The following is a 22,005-nucleotide window of genomic DNA, read 5'->3' as shown; positions in this document are numbered from 1 at the left end:
AAACCATGATCCACACCCCGGATAAGAAAGGCAGAGCAATGCAAGTGTGATGTCATAACCATGGGAAAACTGCCACAGTCACACAATTCTCCGGAGGAAAACTTTCACCTGCTGAGGTTTACGGTGCTGTGGAAGCTACCGTAAAAAGGCTACTGTATAAATTGGCAACCATGTAAGTCACTTTGGGTAAAAGTATCCGCCAAATAAAAGCATTAAACAAGGCACTTGTTTACCCCTTCAAAGATGTCTTATGAATGCATGCATATACTTACTCCTCCTGCCTCTGCAACAAACCTCCCATAACAACCACCTGCAGTTTTCAGATTCGCAACCCTAAGTCGCCAGAGGAAAAAGCACAGACAGGAAAAAAAAAACCACGGCAGCCCACACGGCGACTCTATTACAACGTCATTTAATTTCATTTACATATTTTTTTTTGTAACAAGACACAGCCTGGTGCAGGTAATGTGGGTCGAAGGTTGCTGGAGGCCGACCGAGTGAGTTATGGTGATAAGGGGAAGAAAGGGGGAACTCAGATTGGAATATTCAAAGAGTTCCAGATGAAAAGAATGCCCTGGACTGGAAAATGCACATTCCAGACTCCTCGGGTTTAGGTCCGCGCACACACGGCCTGCCTGAGCTGAACAAAGACCTGCCTTAGAACCCCACACAAGGAAATAAGCACAAAATAAATACACAACTAAGAAAATAAAACTAGCCCCATGTTTAATCTCTGAGGTCGTGTATAAAGAAAGCAGGCGGGCCGACCCACCCAACACTCCCAGCTCACTCAGGCCCCAGACAATGGTACCACTAGATGGCCTATGCCTGGTGTGCACCCGATCCAATGTGATGTGAAGTGGCACTCTTGTAGCACTCTTGTGTGACAGCTGCCCGGTTCTCATTCACATCCAGTTCAGGCCGGGTCCTCAAGCAGGACCACCCTTGTATAACCCAGTCCAGATTCAGTATTTCTTGAAGGCACCACAGCCTCGAGACCACAGAAGCACACTCTCCCTGCTTGACCCTTTCCCCCTGTTCATCACTGTTCACCTCCGCCCTCCGTTCATTCCTGCTGGCACACACTTCAGACCACCAGATTCAGGCGATTTAATCTGCCATTTTGGAACCGAGGAAAACTCCTCCCGTCGTCTTCTTCCATGAATGGTTCTGTAACACTCCTAATTAAAACTCCACTCCACTTGATTTTAAACTTCCCGAAGGTTTCTTGAGTCAGGTCAAACCAAGCCACTGACCTGTTAAACAGTTTTAACTGCAGTTATACCATCCGGGCTGAAGGATGGCATGATCTCAATATACCCCACCATCCTTTGCCAAGAAAGACACGGGAGGTTTTTACACTTCTCTCCCCCCCCCCCCAAAGAGTCCCTGGCGACGTCAGATCATAGCCAACCGCGGCACGACAGCCCTCCGCCAGCCTGGAGATATGAGATTGGACGGTGAAGCTGCACACCCTGGGAGATGCTGCACACAACCTCCTGCAGATGGAGAACAGCATGCAGGCGGTTTATACTCGGTGGCAAAGAATGTTTCCCGTTTCCCCCCTCTTCCCTCCCACTAAAACCCCTGTAGTGAAAAAATATAATGTATTTTAAAAGTGAAATTTCAACATGGATTTCCTTCTACAATATATATCTACTGCTGCACCTGAAGACAAAGCGAGGGACCATTTCCTCCTCACACGGCATGATATAAGAATGCTAATAATTACATCTGGGTCTGAATGTCTGCCTCTGTTCAAACCGTTTACTCTGAGGTCGTCCACTGGCACCCCTGGCGCTCTACAAGCCCAAGAGAAGCGGGCAGATCTCCTGGCATTCATAAACACCACTGGTGAACGACAGGACCTCACAGGTATACAAAACCCTCTTCAAACAAACAGAGAAAAGAACTAAATATATATGTATACATATCTTTTAATAAAATGGGACTTTGGATACTGGAAACCATACATTCTGTGACAGGTAATAAATTCATTGGAGGGTCACCTTTCGTGTACAGTATATAAACCTGGAGGCTTTTCATCCCCTGTGGTTCAGGAGGAGGTCAGAAGAATTCATGTTTTGATCTCTCTTGTCCTGCAAGGCTGTTACTTAGAAGTGAGAAAAACTTTGACTTTAGTAAAAACCGACTTCTAGCCAACGATACGCTTTGAAGTTAAATGTGCAACTAATCGAACTGGATGATGTGCTTGCAGCAGAAAGGGGAGAATTGCCCCGGCACAAACCCCGGCTAAATATCTCACAGAATCAAACAAGCACAGAATGGGATCTCTAGGTCATGTATTGTGTCTGTGTTCACTGTAGACGCCGTCAAAAACGCCCAATAGTTCCCGTCTGCAGAGTGAAGCACAGAACTGTGTTTTTGGTGGGACTTGCACAAGCTAAAACGGACAAATTCCAATGGATACAAACATCTGAGGGGACCATCTGCGCTTTCCAGATGGACCCACTACCGAACATTAAGTTTTAAAATGGAAAATAAAATTGACAATAAAAAAAACCTAAATTTAAATTTAAAAACAGTGCAATGACAACCTCATACGTTTTCCCCTGTCTGTACAAGGTCCATCTGTAACAAATGCAGCAGTTTCTTTAAATAATAATAATGAACAAAAAAAAGTGTAAACCATCTAGGAGAAGGCCGAATAAATCGTCTGCCCATCTCGCCTCAGGCATCCTTAAGATTGGAGATAATAATAATTCCTTTGTGGCCGAAATTGGCCGTGAGGGTAATCCAGTCAGTGTGTGGAGGTGGACAGAGTGGTGTGAAACTCTGAATCGGTAGTGGTCACTGGTAAAACAACAACGACAACGATGACGACAACAGCAAGGACAACAAAGGCTTCGTGTTCTCGTGTGTTTTGTGCGGCTCGTCTTTCACCTGCAAAACTGGGCTGCTGCCAAGAGGATGTAGCGAGCAACATTGCGCCACTTCTCAGGAGTTCGTTTCTTTTTTAACACAAAGCCCCGAGGCCTGCCCTGCAGAGTGACCTTCTGATTGGTCGCCGTCCCTCCCTCCGTCCTCCCATCCTTCGCTCCCCTCCCTCCTCCGCCGAGCTGCCCTGGAAGTCTATATGAACTTGAAACACTTGGTCTTGTCGTGGGGCAGCCGGGTCTTGAACAGCACCGAGTCCACTCGGAACTGGGTGTACAGCAGGGGCATGTAGCCATACACCTTGACAAAGAAATTGATGCATTTGTGTCTCTCGTGGAAGTGGGAGTCGTCGTGAGACAGAGCCTGGGGGCAGCCGGGGCAGCGGAAGGTCCAGCGAGACGTAACCTGGGAGAGGGAAGGAGAGAGGGAGAGAGAGGGAGAGAGGTCATGTAAATAATAACATTCCAACGATGCTTCACTTTATTGTTTGTTAAATATGTTTAACTGTTTATGTAAGGGCTGGGGCACAATTCCTGATCACAACAAAATATATATATATTTTCACCGAGTCGTCACACATTTAACCCTCGGTTTAACTGTCGTGTTGCTAGAGGACCGATTTTCTGCCCAAACTTCCACCTACTTGCACTTTAGCCTTTAGCCAGTTTTTATTGGTCAATTATACATTGCAGCAAACTGTCTTAACCAATAGCAGAGAGGTTTGTTGGTTAAAAAAACAACAACAAAAACAGAGAAATTGGGGAAAATGACGGCATGCTGAAAGTGCTCACTACATGAGAGCGCTTTTAAGGAAGTCAAATGAGGGACGTTTTGAACATTTTACTGCTTCAGAGACTGTTAAATTAAATTCTATCGATTGTTTTAGTATTGTAAACCTTTAATTGGGCACATTGATTAATATTGTAGACAGTTATGACAGCGATTTGGAAGAGGGGGAGGGAGAAGTTCATCACGAGAATGTAGATGCGAAGAGACAGATTAAGATGTTTCTAGCTTATTTCAGCTGGTCAACCTAAATGTCAGAATCCCCTTTTCAACACAAATAACAGAATTAATACAAAAGAAAACTGCTAAGTTTAATAAATACATACAGTGGGGGAAAAAAGTATTTGATCCCCTGCTGATTTTGTACGTTTGCCCACTGACAAAGAAATGATCAGTCTATAATTTTAATGGTAGGTGTATTTTAACAGTGAGAGACAGAATAACAACAACAAAAATCCAGAAAAACGCATTTCAAAAAAGTTATAAATTGATTTGCATGTTAATGAGGGAAATAAGTATTTGACCCCTTCGATTTAGTACTTGGTGGCAAAACCCTTGTTGGCAATCACAGAGGTCAGACGTTTCTTGTAGTTGGCCACCAGGTTTGCACACATCTCAGGAGGGATTTTGTCCCACTCCTCTTTGCAGATCCTCTCCAAGTCATTAACGTCTCGAGGCTGACGTTTCCATGTACAGGCAGTAATGTTCAGACTGTACAATGCACTAGTTAGAGCTCATCTGGATACTGTGTACAGTTCTGGACTCCACACTTCAAGAAAGATATCGCTGCTCTAGAGGCAGTTCAGAGGAGAGCAACCAGACTTATTCCAGGTCTGAAGGGAAAGTCCTACTGAGAGACTGAGGACCTGAACCTTTTCACCCTGGAACAGAGGAGACTACGTGGGGACTTGATCCAAGTCTTCAAAATCATGAAGGGCATCGACCACATCAAACCAGAGGAGCTTTTCCAGATCAGCAGGGACACACGCACCCGGGGACACAAATGGAAATTGGGCTTCAAGGCATTCAATACGGAAAACAGAGAGGCGTCACAATCTGGAACAAACTCCCCAGCAATGCGGTAGAAGCTGAAAATTTGGGAACATTTAAAAATAGGCTGGATAGGATCCTTGGATCACTTAGATATTAATGGACACACCAAACGAGCACGATGGGTCGAATGGCCTCCTCTCATATGTAAACTTTCTTATGTTCTTATGAAAGGACTGTGAACAGGTGATCAGTAGAGCTGGGCAATTAGGAGCATTCACCATCTTAACGAACAGGGGTTGGTCAGCGGGAGTGCAGCCTTAAAAGACACCGAAGAGTAATCTGCACATACTTAGGGAACCCTGGCTGCCCACTACATCACATCTCCCACTCACCTTGATGGGGGGTTTCCTGGTGATGTGGGAGACTAGGAAGTTCATGGCGATGTCTTCACAGTTGATGTACTCATCCACCATGTCTCTGATAGCCTGAGGCATCACGTAGGAGTACAGGTAGGCGTAGTACTGCGGACAAGAGGCAGAAGCATCCATTTACCTTCCAGCGCTGTCGTTTGCTAATCTCATGACTACTACGAGTATTTTTTTTGTTTTGTTTGTTTTTTAAACATCATCCATACCTTGTGAAAGAAGGCAGCTCCAGTCAGGACCATGGAAAGCTCACAGGAGTAGTTGGAGTTGTAGAGCCAGGACTGGTGGTTCACATCCCAGGCGTGGTACCTCCCGGGAAACCCCACAATGCGGTCCCTAGCCTCGCGCCACACTCTGGGAGGAAGAGAGAGACACGCACAATCTGTAGTTTATGCAGTGATGATATTGTTTTTTAATTGTTATGAAACACTTCAGTGAACCTCTCACAGTGGTACTCTATTCTCCCGGAACGCCCACACTCACTCACTCACACGCACAGTGGTTGAGGAAAGAGGGAGAGAGAGGGGAGGAAGCAGGAAGGGGAGAGATGGGAGAGAAATTGGAGAAATGAAACACTGACTGTAGTAGGCACTGGTGAATCGTGATGTTGGTTTAATCTCTCCCCATCTCGCTCTCTCGCTTTCTTTAACTTATCTCCATATTGTATCTGCGGGAAGCTTAACAGCTCTGTTGGAAGGCATCAAGCCAGACGACAAACCAACCGCTCCAAGGCACGTCAACAACAGCGAAATGAGTGCCAAATACCCAGTGCTTCAAACTCCATGGGAATAATATAGGGACGGTGGTTCAAACAAGAACTTAATCCTGTGGTCCTTTTATAACCACGCTATGCTCCCCAGTTTCACAAATCACGATTTCTTGGGCTATCCAAAAAGCAAACTTCTACACATTATTTCAGCCTTAGATCATGTTCTCTAAACAACCGGTCATCCCTCTAAACCACCACCCTCCTTCCCCATTATCATCTTCTGGACTTCATTATCTATATTAAAGTTAAATTGAAGTATTTTTGTTCACTAGTAACGTATTTCTGTTCACAGAGGTACATATTTCTCATGTGTACGATATGTATATGTATGAATATGTATGTATATGATACATAGTTATACATAACAAATTAGTGTAAATCACAGCTGTGGAACCTAACCCCATCTTTCCCATTGATTTCTATTCTTGCCAACCGCAGTTTTGGCAACCGTGGCGTTTTTCAGGAACCTAACCCCCCTGGTTGCCAATGCCTTAATAAGCACCTTTACGCATTCTTGTTTGTTATCCCTGACTATTAATCCAAATTATTGATGTTATTATTGTTGTTATGTATCGATACATTTTGCAGATGTCTTTATCAATGGCAATTTACAAGATTCACAAGAATAATATAATCCAGAGGCAAATGCTAAATTTACGGCATCTATATTACACAAGTGCCTTTATATGAATACAAGGAATGAAGCACAAAACAAACGAGCTAACAAAACTGAACACAAGAAGCAGTTGCAGTGATTCAGCAGCCACTCAGGTCACCAGCCTCTCCCATCAAGGGCGGGACAGTTCATTACACTCACTCGGGTGATTCACAACGGCTCAATTAAGAGGGAAAGGAACAATCTGTGCCACAATACAGTTTCATCAATATGGTGGTGAATGACCTTCAGCAAACAAGCCCACACAGAAGCAGTGCATCAGTCCAGCCACTGAGGGACAATACGAGGGATGGGTTTAACCACGGAGCAAGAATGTTATTGTAAAGGACTCAACGGTGTATACATTTATTTTTTTATTTTTATTTTTTAAAGAAATGCAGTGTTGCACCAGTGGTTAACACTATCGTTGTTCACACCTTACTCAAAAAGTGTGCCTTCCTCTGGGTGAACAATCTCTGATATAGTACATTACACACACTATTTATGTCAGTAGCACAGCTGTGAGGAATCGTAGCACTGACACTGCCTGCGGACAGATCTGTTCACAAAAGAAAAGGTGGTGAGCAGGTCTTCTAATTGAGATGAATAATCGCTCGGCTGCTCTTTCCCACTGTAGTCATCTTCTCCCTGAGTTATTAGTCCTGTGGGTAGTCCAGGTGTGCAGGTATTCTCTCTTTCTTTCTCCCCCCCCCCCCGTTTTCACTCTGCAGAAATGCCTCACATTCCTGGCCCTCCAGACATCTCTGTGCCAGAAACCAGCAAGGGAGGGAACGGACGGCCACCCTGCCCCCTCCCCACACACACCTCCTATGGGTATACATACTGTGTGTGGTGATTAAGTTGTATAGCCTGTTCCTATGTGTTTCTACGTTGTTTTTATCAAATGATTCAAGTCTTTGTGTACTTTCCTTTCATAAAGATTTCTTTGGCACGCATTCTTTCAGGCAGAATTCTGTATACACACACACACACACACACACACCTCCAGGCCTTCACACAGACTCTCACATACTATAAGCCAGGCATTCTGATATAGCAAAACAAACTACGCAAAATACATTGACTAGATGGTCTACTTCCCTATAGTATCTACTCCCCAGCAACACAATCTCTGAGCCTGGCTGTCTCGAACATTGTTCTCTCATTTTCTCATGTTAAGGAGCCACCATTAGTCCCATATGACACAATGTGATCCTGTTTGGGAGAACTAAGACAAACAGGCTAGCAACAAATAAATATTGTCAATATTCTAGACCATATGGTATGACTTTCTTTTTTTCCCTCCAGCTTGAAACAAAATTGAGTTTCAGTTTCTCTGTCATTCCAAAACAGTCCATTAAAGAGAAAGTGCTTTTGAAGACAACAATGTCAGGAAGATGTTTGAGGCTTCTAGGGATTTTTTTGAAAATAAGGCGATGGAGACTATTAGTTTTGAATTCATGAGCACTTCCACACCTTCAAAAGCAAGATCCAGAGATGTTTTTGTCCCCTTAGTTTTTGTTTAAACCCAGTATAAAGTATTGCACACTTCACACTTCGTATTTCTGGGACTACCTTCACCTTTGCGACAGGTATACAGTACTGTGCAAAAGTTTTAAGCAGGTGTGAAAAAATGCTGTAAAGTAAGAATGCTTTCAAAAATAGACGTTAATAGATTATATTTATCAATAAACTAAATGCAAAGTGAGTGAACAGAAGAAAAATCTACAAATCCATATTTGGTGTGACCACCCTTTGCCTTCAAAACAGCATCAGTTCTTCTAGGTACACTTGCACAGAGTTTTTGAAGGAACTCGGCAGGTAGGTTGGCCCAAACATCTTGGAGAACTAACCACAGTTCTTCTGTGGATTTAGGCAGCCTCAGTTGCTTCTCTCTCTTCATGTAATCCCAGACAGACTCGATGATGTTGAGATCAGGGCTCTGTGGGGGCCAAACCATCACTTCCAGGACTCCTTGTTCTTCTTTACACTGAAGATAGTTCTTAATGACTGTCGCTGTATGTTTGGGGTTGTTGTCATGCTGCAGAATAAATGGGGCCAATCAGATGCCTCCCTGAAGGTACTGCATGATGGATAAGTATCTGCCTGTATTTGTCAGCATTGAGGAGACCATTCATTCTGACCAAATCCCCAACTCCAAACTTGCAAGGAACCTCCACCATGCTTCACTGCTGCCTGCAGACACTCATTCGCGTACCGCTCTCCAGCCCTTCGGTGAACAAACTGCCTTCTGCTACAGCCAAATATTTCACATTTTGACTCATCAGTGCAGAGCACCTGCTGCCATTTTCCTGAACCCCAGTTCCTGTGTTTTCGTGCATAGTTGAGTCGCTTGGCCTTGTTGCCACAACAGAGGTATGGCTTTTTGGCCGCAAGTCTTCTATGAAGGCCACTTCTGACCAGACTTCTCTGGACAGTAGATGGGTGTACCAGGGTCCCACTGTTTTCTGCCAATTCTGAGCTGATGGCACTGCTGGACATCTTCCGATTGCGAAGGGAAGTCAGCATGATGTGTCTTTCATCTGCTGCAGTAAGTTTCCTTGGCCGACCACTGCGTCTACGATCCTCAATGTTGCCCGTTTCTTTGTGCTTCTTCAAAAGAGCTTGGACAGCACATCTGGAAACCCCTGTCTGCCTTGAAATGTCTGCCTGGGAGAGACCTTGCTGATGCAGTAGAACTACCTAGTGTCTTGTTGCTGTGCTCAGTCTTGCCATGGTGTGTGACTTTTGACAGTAAACTGTCTTCAGCAACCTCACCTTGTTAGCTGAGTCTGGCTGTTCCTCACCCAGTTTTATTCCTCCTACACAGCTGTTTCTGTTTCAGTTAATGATTGTGTTTCAACCAATATATTGAAATGATGATCATTAGCACCTGTTTGGTATAATTGTTTAATCAGACACCTGACTATATGCCTACAAAATCCCTGACTTTGTGCAAGTGTACCTAGAAGAATTGATGCTGATTTTTCTTTTGTTCACTCAATTTGCATTTAGTTAACTGATAAATATAATCTATTAACATTAGCACTTTTTCACACCTGCCTAAAACTTTTGCACAGTATTGTATATATATATTTTTAGTTTTTTAAGAAAGTGCTGCTCAATAGACCTTTAAGCACATCTTTGGACATGACGCCTAGCCCCTTCTGACAAGGCCACCGCACTCCACTCACCGGAAGCCAAACATTATCTCGTCATGGCGAAGGTGGGCGTCATCGTCGATGGATAAGATGGCTTCCGTCTCGATGGAGTCCCAGGGCAGGAAGCGATTGTTCAGGCTGTTCTTCTCCGTCCGCACGACCTTGAGAAGGGCAGGAGGAAGGCGAAACGACAAAAAACAAACCGGTTTTAGCTTTAGCATGTAGAAGCTGGGGAAAAAACACTTAACTGTGAGACAGTACTTTTAATTAGTATAAACACTGGCGTAAATAAACTCTTGGAGGTTCTGGAATCCCATTTACAAGAACTCTCTCCATCACAAATACAAACATTGAGATTCCACAGGTGCAAGAGCTCCATATGAACACAGATGAAGCACTGTGGGTCCATATATGGGAAACTCCCCTTTGAGAAAAATAAGTTGCACTGAATGTCTAATACTCCTTGAAATCCAGCATGCCTTTCTGCTTCTCTCATCCCACATTACCACCAGTCACTGCAACACTGCTCTGCATGCTTATGAATAGGGGAGATCCACAAACCACACATTTTATTCTGCTGTCAGAACTAATATAGTCTTCTCTCGCTTTCAAGAGACAGCACAGCAAATAACAGGTCCCCACTGTTGCCCCTGATCCTTGAATGAACAAACACCACTCGATAATAGGAGACATAAAAAGGCAACCAGCGTTATCAAGAGTGGGTGGGATTTTCCTCTCTCGCTTTACCGAATTTCACACAGGCGAGTCGGGATGAAAAAAAAACATCAATTGCATATCAATGAGATTCCACAGTTCTACGATACATTAAAAAGCACATGAAAAACACTCCTGCAGCACTGACTGTAGTGCACAGCTGTTACAAACAACTGCTGTTTGCGTTTCTCTAATTAGTCAACTGCAGGGCAGGAGGAAAAAAAAAAATCCAGCCTGGGGAACGCGCACCCACGAGACGATCAGTTGGAAGTCCCATCCAGGCCAACTGTGAGGTTTTGACAGGGGCTGCAGGCAGCACAGCGTGGATTCAGAGAATAAGGGAAGGAAAGCTGGTATCTGAACCTCACGAAAGACCAGTTACCAAAATACCCGCATAAAATAGTAACACTCACATTCTTTGATGATTGGCAATAGGGAAAGAGTTTAACTCAGATGTGCCAATCTAAAGAAAAACTAATTTCTGACTGATTAAACTATATACATCTTTTTTTTTAGCTCCATCGGCAGAATAAATCTCCAGAATGAAAAACAGCTGCTGTGCCGTGACCTTTATTTGGGTTGCGTTTCCTCCGTGTTACTCAGAACTAATCATAAATTGGCAATTCTCAGAAGCTCTTGACGTTTTATATCAGCTACTGATTAGTATGAGAGCTGCCTCTATACTTAAACGTCACCGCAAACTTTCACACCAGACAACAAGACGGGAGCAATGGAGAATATATATATACACACTACCGTTCAAAAGTTTGGGGTCACCTAGAAATGTCCTTGTTTTTGAAAGAAAAGCAAATTTGTTGTAAATTAAAATAACATCAAATTGATCAGAAATACACTGCAGACATTGTTAATGTTGTAAATGACTATTGTAGCTGGAAACGTCTGATTTGTAATGGAATATCTACATATGCGTACAGAGGCCCATTATCAGCATCCATCAGTCCTGTGTTACAATGGCACGATGTCTTTGCTAATCCAAGTTTATCATTTTAAAAGGCTAATTGATCATTAGAAACCCCTTTTGCAATTATGTTAGCACAGCTGAAAACTGTTGTGCTGATTAAAGAAGCAATAACACTGGCCTTCTTTAGACTAGTTGAGTATCTGGAGCATCAGCAATCATGGGTTCAATTACAGGCTCAAAATGGCCAGAAACAAATAACTTTCTTCTGAAACTCATCTGTCTATTCTTGTTCTGAGAAATGAAGTCTATTCCATGTGAGAAACTGCTAAGAAACTGAAGATCTCGTACAACGCTGTGTACTACTCCCTTCACAGAACAGCGCACACTGGCTCTAACCAGAATAGAAAGAGGAGTGGGAGGCCCCGGTGCACAACTGAGCAAGAGGAAAAATACATTAGAGTTTCTAGTTTGAGAAACAGATGCCTTACAGGTCCTCAACTGGCAGCTTCATTAAATAGTACCCGAAAAACACCAGTCTCAACGTCAACAGTAAAGAGGCGACTCTGGGATGCTGGCCTTCTAGGCAGAGTTGCAAAGAAAAAGCCATATCTCAGACTGGCCAATAAAAAGAAGATTAAGATGGGCAAAAGAACACAGACACTGGACAGAGGAAGATCGGAAAAAAGTGTTACGGACAAATGAATCTAGGTTTGAGGTGTTCTGATCACAAAGAAGAACATTCGTGAGATGCAGACCAAATGAAAAGATGCTGGAGGAGTGCTTGATGCCATCTGTCAAGCATGGTGGAGGCAATGCGATGGTCTGGGGGTGCTTTGGTGCTGGTAAAGTGGGAGATTTGTATTGGGTAAAAGGGATTCACTCCATTTTGCAACACCATGCCATACCCTGTGGATGGCGCTTGATTGGAGCCAGTTTTCTCCTACAACAGGACAATGACCCGAAGCACAGCTCCAAACTATTTAGGGAAGAAGCAGTCTGCCGGTATTCTGTCTATAATGGAGTCGCCAGCACAGTCACTGGATCTCAACCCTATTGAGCTGTTGAGGGAGCAGCTTGATCGTATGGTAAGTAAGAATCAAGCCAATCCAACTAGACAACTAGAATGCCAGAGTTCTGCAAGGCTGTAATTGCTGCAAAGTTTGAAGGACACAATTATTATTTCAATCAAAAATCATTATTTCTAACCTTGTCAATGTTATTTCCTATTCATTTTGCTATATTTCCTATTCAAACTCATTTCATGTATGTTTTCATGGAAAACAAGGACGTTTCTAAGTGACCCCAAACTTTTGAACAGTAGTGTGTGTGGGAACTTACTACGATGGGCACCCCAATGTCAGGCCAGAGCAGGTCATCAGAGGGAGGTTTGGGGGAGTTCCAGACCACCACCACCTTGTTGAGGTAGGGAAGCCCATTGAGTCTCTCCAGAGAGTTCATCAGCACCTCCTCCCTCTCGTAGGTGAGCATGACCACAGTGAACTGCTCTCGGGGGACATTCCCGCCCAGTGCTGCTTGGAACTCTTTACCGGAGCCACCCGCTCCGCCCCCAATAGGCCGGAAACCGGTCCCCGAGCCCAGGAACTTGGCCTCGGAGGGCAGCAGGGGGTCCAGCGGGGTGTGGGGGAACAGATGGAAGGGCCCCGGAGGCCGGTTCCAGGCCCGGTATGTGTCGGCCGCTGTGAAGGTGAAGTTGCGCAGGTAGCGTGGAGAGGCGTAGGGCGGCTCCGTCTCCACCGGCCCCAGGTCCAGGTCGCCGTTGTCCGCCATGTTGGGGTCGGTGCCGGCCGCCTTGCCTGCCTTGTGCGGGATCTCCTGGGCCGGCTCCTCTGGGATGGGGGCGGCGGGGATCTGGATGCGAGTGCGGAAGCTGGCCAGCAGGGTGCTGAAGACGTTCTCGGCCGTGGCGAAGTACGTCTCCCAGAGGAAGCGGCCTTGGCGGCGCATGGCCAGCAGGTCATTGTCCGAGATGCTGCGCAGGAGGAAGTGCACCTCAGTGATGCGCGGCTTGGGCACGATGAGTGCCGCCTCGCTCCAGCGGATCAGCTGGTGGTAGGGCAGCCTGGACTGGTCGCCCAGGATCACGGGGATGGCGCCGACCTCCAGGGCCTCGAACAGCCGCATGCCACAGCCGGCCGAAGCCACCACCCGGCCGTCACCCGGTGCGATCACCAGGGCGAATGTGGAGGCCTTGAGCACCTCCAGCCTCTCCTCCCTCTCCCCACACAGCGCCCACTCGGTCGGCAGGCTGGCTGTGCGTGGGCGGTTCTTGCAGGTGAACTCCACCAGCACCTGGTCCAGGTGGCTGTCCTGCACCGCCTTGAGGGTGCCGATGATGCGGTCGTCGTAATCCGCAGGGGGGTCCCCTTCCATCTCCTCCTCGAAGGAGCGGGGGGGCCCCTCTTGCAGGCTGTTCCGAAGCGACTCCACCTTCTCCCCCTGGAAGCTGAAGAGGAACTTCCTCTTCACCGGCACCTGGGAGGGCACCTCCAAGAAGTTGGGCTCAGAGAGAGCGTGAACCAAGGGTGATACCACCAGGTCGAAGCCATCTCGGTACTGACTCTCCAGGAAGGTGGACTGGGCCATGGCCGCTCTGCCTGTGCTCACGTTGAACAGGAAGTTCTGAGTCATGGACTTGCGGGAGAGGTGCACCAGCAGGTGGTTGTGCCCGTCAGTCCTCCAATACGGCAAAGTGTGCAGCTGGCTCTCTAGATCGGACGGAGACAAGGAGAGGGGCTCCTGCAGCTCCCCGACCAGGACCACGTACAGACAGGCAATGCTAGGGTTGTCCGTGACGTAGACGCTGCTTTTGGCCGAGGCTGCGAAAGCTTGCTTGACTAAAGGGTCCAGGCCCTCGCCCCAGGGGTAGCTGCTGGCGTCGTACACATAGACAGGGAAGCCCGAGCTCAGCGGGCAGCGGGAGTAATCGAAGCAGGAGTGCAGCCGGCAGGAGCGTGCCGACTTGGGTAGAGGCAGGCCCACGTCGTCCTTGTCCGGCAGCAGGCGCACGGGGAGAGAGAGCTTGGGCTGGTTCTGTGCCATGAGCTCCTTGTAGGAGTGCTCCGTCTGGCTGATGACATTCTTGAGTTGCAGCAGGTCTTGCTTGGCGTTGTCGATGCTCTTCTTGCAGGCCTCGATCTTCAGGTTGAGCCGGGCGATCTCCCCGTTCAGCTCCTGTCGCTTTGCCTCCAGCTGCAGTAGCTCCTCGCTGACAGACTCACGGATGCGGCAGAGGTCCTGCACGTGCTTAACCTCACACAGCTCGCTGCCTGGCCGCGGCCCGAAGATGCGTTTGCCGGGCTCCTCTGCCTCGTCGATGGTGGTGAGGTAATAGTGGGCGATCAGCGGGAAGAAGACCAGGATGACGAACAGCGTGAAGCTGAGCCAGGTCAGGCGGATCCGGTTCGACCAGCGCAGCACCCATGGCTGACCCCCATTCCCTGCACCCCCGCCGTTTCGCAGCATGGTATATCCCGTCATGTATTCTGAACGCAGGAAGATCTACAGGTACACTCCGGGGGGGGTGGGGGGGATAAATCAGGGTGGGTCAGCTACCATCATAGTGTCTCACTGGGTTTAGTGAAAAAGCAGACGTCTTATAGTCTAGGTATTTGTATTTTTTATTTTCTGAAGTCTATAGCAGCAGTGCGCTTTCACCCCTTTCTATGACAAATCAAATGAGCTTTTTCTCAGTCAGGCACCAAAAGAAAGGAAATTTCATCTTTGTCCCTGGTTAACAGCAGCTGCCCACTCTGTCCTGGCCATTGTCAAAGCTGGCGACGCCCCTGAGGTCTTGATGAAGGAAAGCAGCGGACCGCCCCCTCGGTTGGGGCTGAGGAGCATCCATGGCAGACCCGTGTGAAATCCAGCAATCGGCAGGTTTGGAGCAAAGCATCATGGGTAGGAGGCCCCTGGGTCTGGAGGGGCCATAATGAGTGAAGGTGTAGAAGCACTGAAGGGATTAATATTCACGCAGGTACAGCTTCCCAGTGTCCTGGAACCTGAAAGAGAAACAGAGGTTAACAATATTGATAATTATAATATCATTATAACTTTGTTGTTTTGTTTTTGTAGCTGGTGTCAAGGTGTTGAAACCAGGCACATACAGATTGGATGTGTGTGTGGGGGGGAGGGGGGAGCTTCACAGCAGATTTCATTTAAAGTGCATTATCAGTTTGTTTTTTTAATAGAATTCACTCAGTCAAAAACCAAAATAAAAATAACTTCGTGTAGAATATAAAAGCACAAAAACCAGAAAGCAGAGGATCACAAATAAGTACTCCAGATTCATTTAAATGGTTAAAATTTGGTTTGTGGCCATGCAGGTGTTCATACAGAATCACAACTCAAAGTAAACAGGATATAGAGCAAAACAGCACAGCTAGCAGGAAACCTTTAGCTAGATGTTAGAATGTGGACATAGACTGAGAAAGTTCAACCGACAGAAACTATAATGAAAGTACTGAGATCACAGTCAAAATTGGTAACAAAACACAATTCAGGCTACATTCATATAAAGTGTGTCAGTCAGACTTTTCCCTTTCTTTCTCTAAGAAGAGCACAATCCATTTATTACAGAGTCACAGTTATCATTCTGGAAATGCATTGAGGCTTTTAGCCTGTGCCCCTGGCATGGCATGGCATTGGAAACGCAAAATCAAATTGACACCATTGAACACTCTCCCCCAGAAATAAGGTTTGCTCTCATTTACAGAAATGTGTTGACTACAGGACTCCTTCTTTTCACTTCATACACATTTGAATACTTATTTATACCTATTTTACACATATACAAGTAGGCCCAGTATCTGTAACCAAAAGACAGTAGGGTCTTCAGTGTCAAGCTTGCTCAAAGTGCAGTGCCCCCAATATCAACGCTCCAGAAAAGCTACAATTCGTAAACTCAACACCCAGTTCTCTACTTGGACAGATGGACATCGAGTCACTGGGCTTCCTTTAAAGACACGCGAGTCTCGCTTCCAAGAGGAATCTGGATCCATGTTGCCAGAGGGATCAAACGGCATCACAAACACCCTGGTGTCACTGACACACCAGACAATCACTGTCTAAACACACGGCTGAAGAACACACACTGACGAGCTGCAGTGAAGCACAGCGGGGGCAGGAAATGGATGAGATGGCCAAGGAGGAGGGAAGGCAGCCACACAGCTCGTCCCTTCAAACTCTTGTCAAGGTGATTCTGGGAAACTTGGATCTTGGGAGTCCCGCGGATTATTGTGAAACATGAGTCAATGCCAGGAAAAGTAAGCGGTGACTGCTGATCTCAGAACTTTTCATACTTCTCAGAAATTAGAAATTGGACCATTCATAATGCACAATTAATATCTACGTTTTACATATCTTTATTTATTTATAATTTACATAGATTTAGAAATATGTTATCTTAATACAAGGTTTTGCTCTTGGTGTAAAAGGATTTTTAGTTCTTTCGATTAAATGTAAATGATTTTAAAAAGAGGCACTACTTCCCAGTAAGACGCATGATAACCCGACAAAGGAAGTCACTGCCAAGATCATCATCAGCTGATATAATCACAGACAGCCACCTACTCATTTTCTTGCAGGGATCCCTCTAAGGCTCCTCACGAGTTGAAGGGAAGTCCTGTTTTCACGTCACAGACCGTGCAGAAGCAAGCCTGAGGCAACTAAGAGCCGACTGGGATTTTGAAGATGCTGAGCAGAAACGCTTTGGCTGTTTGGTTAACACAACACACAGCTAAGTTGTTAAAGCCAGGGCCAGTTGAGTCCCACAGTCCCGATTCAAATCTCTGCAATGTATAGACCCACAAACCACAAAGCAAATGGCCAGGTCCTACAGGGGTTGTGTAGTCATTCATTGCCTCTGAATGACCCCTGTGGCTCCCAGGTGCCTTGTTCTCAATGAGAGCCACATCAGCCCTGCTTGTGATGCTCATGCGCTGTGGTTGGTGCCATGGGAAGGCAGCAGGTGGTCGAGGTGGTCATTTGGAGGGCAGGTGTATTGGGTCTGCATTTTTCCTGTGTCGGTACAAGGGGCATAGTGGGCTTTGTTGACCAACTGGAAAGTCAAACTTTGGTCTAGAAAACTATGTTCTCAACCAGACCAAAAAAAACCTCATGGACTTTTTTTTCCCCCTCTTAATAACTTGTTTGTTCGAGGCCAGGTGATCGTAATCCTGTTTTTCCTGGCAGATGTGGAGTCAAACACACAACTCCCTTGTACATCTTTTGTGATGACAAGATGATGCGCTGGAGACTCAGATAAAATCTTTTGGATGGTATCCGACAGTGTTTAGCAAAGCAAGATGGGAATTCATCATAATGAGAAGGAAATCCACTTTCAATTCACCCAATATTACTTATTCTTAGCTTGTTTTTTGTTGTTGATTTTAAGTGACCATCTGTTGAGAAATGTGGAATCAGACTTGTATCACAACAATTCGGTCAGAATAGATGGGTGAAGATGTTGTGTGAACACGAACGCTGTAATGATCTCCGCAAACATCCCCCTTCAGGGAAAATGGGATAATAGATGCTGAACGGACACTGTAGGAGTGAATTAATAGATTATATTGCATCTTGAACTGACCTGTAGAAAAAACACTGGGAGTAAAATAAGTGAAAGTCCAGTGTTTTATAGCTTTCACTGGTTTAACTACACCTGAAGAAATAGGGGAGGGGAGGGAGTTTGGCCTTGCTTTGTAATGAATCAACCTGACACGCTGCTCCTGTGCTGCTTTGAAGTTATAAATGGAATATTCTTGATCAATTAAAACCGAGGAAAGCAAGAGTAGTAGTTTCCACTGCCTTTAAAAAAACTAAAACAAATCCAGATGTTGTCAAAAATGCAATGAAACATGTCATTCTCACAGTAAACTGCGGAGTACAGACTAGAGTCTGCAGTCTGGGAGGTCGAACTCAAACGCTCCTTAAAAGCCTCCTGCTCTGGAATGCAAAATCCGCACAGAAGGGTCCCAACTGTCCCATCGACACCGAGTCTCTGCCACCCCTCCACCCAGGTTCAGGCTGTGCCGAGCACTACTGTGACAGGGACGAACACTCCCCTGCGCTGGCCATTCACATGTTCAGACCCTGACTGCCCTGCAGAGAACATTTGTTTATGATCTGTTATCCATGCACTTCTGCAAAAGAACGTCATTAAATATGCAGATGTACAGCATTCTGTATTTTATTATTTACCGGTTGGGTTTCAGACCAGATGGCTGGTATTTTGCTGGTATTATCTGAATATTCATGTTTTCACTCACCTTTGTAAGGGTTAAAGGGTTCATATTACTATGGCTATACTACTACTAAGTGCAATTTTGGGAGGAACGACAGAATGATTTTTTCTGGGATTCTGACAAGTGAGTAAAAGTACTTAATATTATATAGTTCAGAAAACCGATCTTCCCTTTTAATTAACACCGGTTGCTTCTCCCTGAAACATGGAATTAAGCTCAATACAAGCATCTCAATATAAAGCCTTCAATCAACAAGTGAATGTGCATTTTTGGGGTTGCCCGCTTTGTAAATGCTTACTCTGTGCATTTTTTCTTTTTAAACTTCTTATCCCCGACCATCTGGCAGAAGAAGCACTGAGTGCACCGTCTACACTCTTTAATTACTCGCACAATTACACTGCGCCAGTCGTCTTCCTGGAGACCGAGGTGCTATCCTCTGCTAAAAACGACAGAAAGCTTGAGGGCTGAGGAGTGTAATGGTCCCAATCTCAGTGGCCTCCATCTGTCACTGAAATGAACCTCTGCAATTCAGCCTGGTCTGCTGGCTGCAAGTTTGTTTGGCCAGTGTTTCCAAAAGCGGGTCCTTAATCTGCCTGTTATCGCAATGTTTGCACGGAAAGCCTTGAGCGGGTGAGATCCTTTCAATTTCAGCTTTGTTCAAAGAAAAAAAGAAAAAAAAAAGTGCGGCCGACTGACTACAGTGCTGTGTGAATGCATCAGAACTACAGCTACACAAAAAACATTCAGTCGGACCACGTTTTCCTGGGAAGGGTTATGGAAAGACACTGACTGAGGCAACTGGCTCGTGCAGTGGAAGAACAGCTGCAAGAGTCTGTGTCCAGCGATCAGCAAATTGGGAAAAGAGGGAGAAGGCAAGAGAGAGAGAGAGAGAGAGGGAGGGAGAGATAAAGCCAGGTAATATGGTGACATGAAGAATCCCACTCCTCTCTCACTCAAATGAATCCCAGATTTCTTTCCATAGTGCAGATCACTCCACATTGCATCTGACCTTCAAGTACAAATGGCAATCACCTGGGTCAGTGTTGTTCTACATCCTTTCCCTGAAAACACAGTGTGAATTGTCGGCAAACCGTTTTTGGCAGCCCAGCCTGGTCAGAATACCTCCAGATGTGTCAAATGGTGAAATCTGCGTACACAAAACAAACAAAAAAACACAAGTATGCTTTTATTTTGGTCGCAAAACCCCTGGTGTGTAAATTGATTGTTTTTCGTTTGTGCAGCTGTTACTCCTGTCAAATGCGGAGTGCAGTCACCTTGAGACACGTGTCGTGGGGCCTGCAGTTGGAGGCACACCATTCGCTGAAGACCTCCCAAGGGTTTATTTTGCCATGATGTCATCCTTTATGCACCTACTCGCATGAAGACAACAGCAAAAATGCAATTGGACAACAAGCAGCCGTGTACAAACCGCATCCAACCACTATGGGCTTCTCTCTATCCGACATTTTAGCCAACTCCTGCATTTAACCACACTGTGTGCTGCCATTTTCAGATTTAATTCCATGTATGATGTTTTCAAATAAAATAAATAAAATTAAAAAGCTCATCCACACTTGCTTTTGACCATTTTCCAACAATCAGGGCAGTTACAGGACATGCCCAAGAAAGCAAAGTCAGAAACTGGGTGCGCTATATTAAAACCACACATGCATACATATTGTACCTTTTCAACCATCTCTCATAGCCTTTTTGTCGTCTTCAGTTTATTTTGGGGGGCGCAAATTCAGTGAAAAGTAGAAGGCACAAGCCACAGATGTTCGGCTGCGCAGCATGGTTGTGTTTTCAGGCCCTGGGCAGGCTTCTCAGTCTCTGACACCTGCTGCCAGTTTAATCTGGATCAGCTCTTGTTGCTGAAGAGCTCTGCTCGCCTGCTGACGGGATAAAGGAGCTGTAAAAGAGTCCCAGTGCTCATGGACGCTAAGCTGAAAATCCATATCTGTCCCTTTAAAATCAAGGGAATTCCCCACTGCGCTGCGCTTTCTTTAGCAGATTACACCAACTAGAGATTTGTTTCGGACAGATTAGGTAACATATGCAAGCCAGCCATTTTACTTGCAGGATTTTTAGGCTTGACCCCGTTTGTGTCTTTCAGACGTCAAATTTCCACTCAGGGTCATACAGTTCTGCATGCATATTCATCTTTCTTTGTCTGGCACAGAAGCTAGGCCAGCCACAAGTCCCATCAATCCGGTCACCAGGCAAAGCTGGTCCCTGAATCCCATCCCAGACTTTTCCAAGAATGCGTTTTAGGTCATGAACAGCTGCCGAAATGTTTGAATGAAAAAAAACATTAGCCCTCTCATAAAAACTAAAATAACAATACAAATGCCAATCGCTACTATTTGATGCCTCCATGTGAAGTTCAAACGGAAATCTAAGGCGCAATATTTCCAAAAGTGAGCTCTTGAAAATTTAATTTTAAAATAAGTTAATGCAAATAAAATGAACACGTATTTCTTTCATCCAAGATGGATGGATACAAAATACCTCCCAACCCTAGAAGATATAAAACTAAAATAACATCAAAGGTCCAGAAACTACATTTCAGAATTGACACACAGCACTGGCAGCTAATTAGGCACTAATTAAGAGTTGAAGGGGATTTAAAACACCCAGTGAAATGCATTCATACAGCTGTCTCGAGCAAGACCTATCTAGCAGCTCCAGACACAGGCATGCGCCTCCACCATGAATTGAAGTCCAGTTTAAACAACTGTGGTTCATCTATAAACTCCCATCTTATCCATTAAGTCCAACAGGAGGTGTTACAATTCCTGCTATATTTATCATTCGAGTCATTCAAATTATGCCGGTGGTTTCCTGCAAACAGTCACAGAGCTAAATTATGGCAATCTAATCCTTGGCATTAATCTGCAGAGGGATATTCCTGTCACTCCCTAAATTGGAGTTGGACATTTATTCTGGCTGGCTGTGCAGACAGTTTTGAGTGTTCCGAGAGAAATCACGCCCATACACTCCTCCCGGCCGAGCGACAGCAGCAGACAAAGCCCCCATTCTTGTTAACTCTGGATTACGGAAAGCGGTTTGTTAAAGAAAGAAAAAATGTTCTTTGGACTTTGTGGCACAGCTTGTGTAGAAGCCATTGGTAGACGTGGTCACAGAGGAGGGCTTTCCATTCCTTTCATACAGTCTGCATTGGGTGACCCCGGTATTTTATAAGCCATGTTTGACCTTTGACCTGAGAATCTTGTGGGCAGCAGGTTTAAAAAAGAAAAAGTGACAGTAAGTGGCACAAAGCAGCCTGATTGCAATCTGCATTTATTGACAGTCTTCACATGCATCACAATAAACAAGCCAGCGTTAATCATTCAGCGATTTACCGTCAGATTATTTGGTCGTTTGTTTTGTGTTTTTTTTTTTCTGGCTACCATTGGGCTG

At 45.4% G+C, this 22,005-nt stretch overlaps 1 protein-coding gene across 3 annotated transcripts in view; it reads right to left on the bottom strand.

The window, feature by feature from the left end:
• Positions 1-1,919: 1,919 nt before the first annotated feature.
• extl3 (exostosin-like glycosyltransferase 3) overlaps positions 1,920-22,005 on the bottom strand; it is a 32,880-nt gene continuing 12,794 nt past the window's right edge. For 2 of the 3 annotated variants that reach the window (XM_066697500.1, XM_066697499.1), the window contains exons 2-6: positions 12,662-15,342; positions 9,721-9,848; positions 5,312-5,456; positions 5,070-5,198; positions 1,920-3,303 (exon numbers count right to left, since the gene is read on the bottom strand). In XM_066697500.1, the coding sequence (XP_066553597.1) occupies positions 3,094-3,303; positions 5,070-5,198; positions 5,312-5,456; positions 9,721-9,848; positions 12,662-14,821 (2,772 nt within the window). In that variant the 5' untranslated portion in view covers positions 14,822-15,342 and the 3' untranslated portion in view covers positions 1,920-3,093. Of the gene's footprint in view, positions 3,304-5,069; positions 5,199-5,311; positions 5,457-9,720; positions 9,849-12,661; positions 15,343-19,617; positions 19,733-22,005 lie in introns of those variants that run through there. The other variant, XM_066697501.1, reaches the window with a different exon arrangement.

Source organism: Amia ocellicauda, chromosome 1 (genome assembly GCF_036373705.1).
Source record: "Amia ocellicauda isolate fAmiCal2 chromosome 1, fAmiCal2.hap1, whole genome shotgun sequence".
NCBI classification, from domain to species: domain Eukaryota; kingdom Metazoa; phylum Chordata; class Actinopteri; order Amiiformes; family Amiidae; genus Amia; species Amia ocellicauda.
Note: the sequence above shows the minus strand (reverse complement) of the source record. Positions and strands in the feature narration are given on the sequence as shown.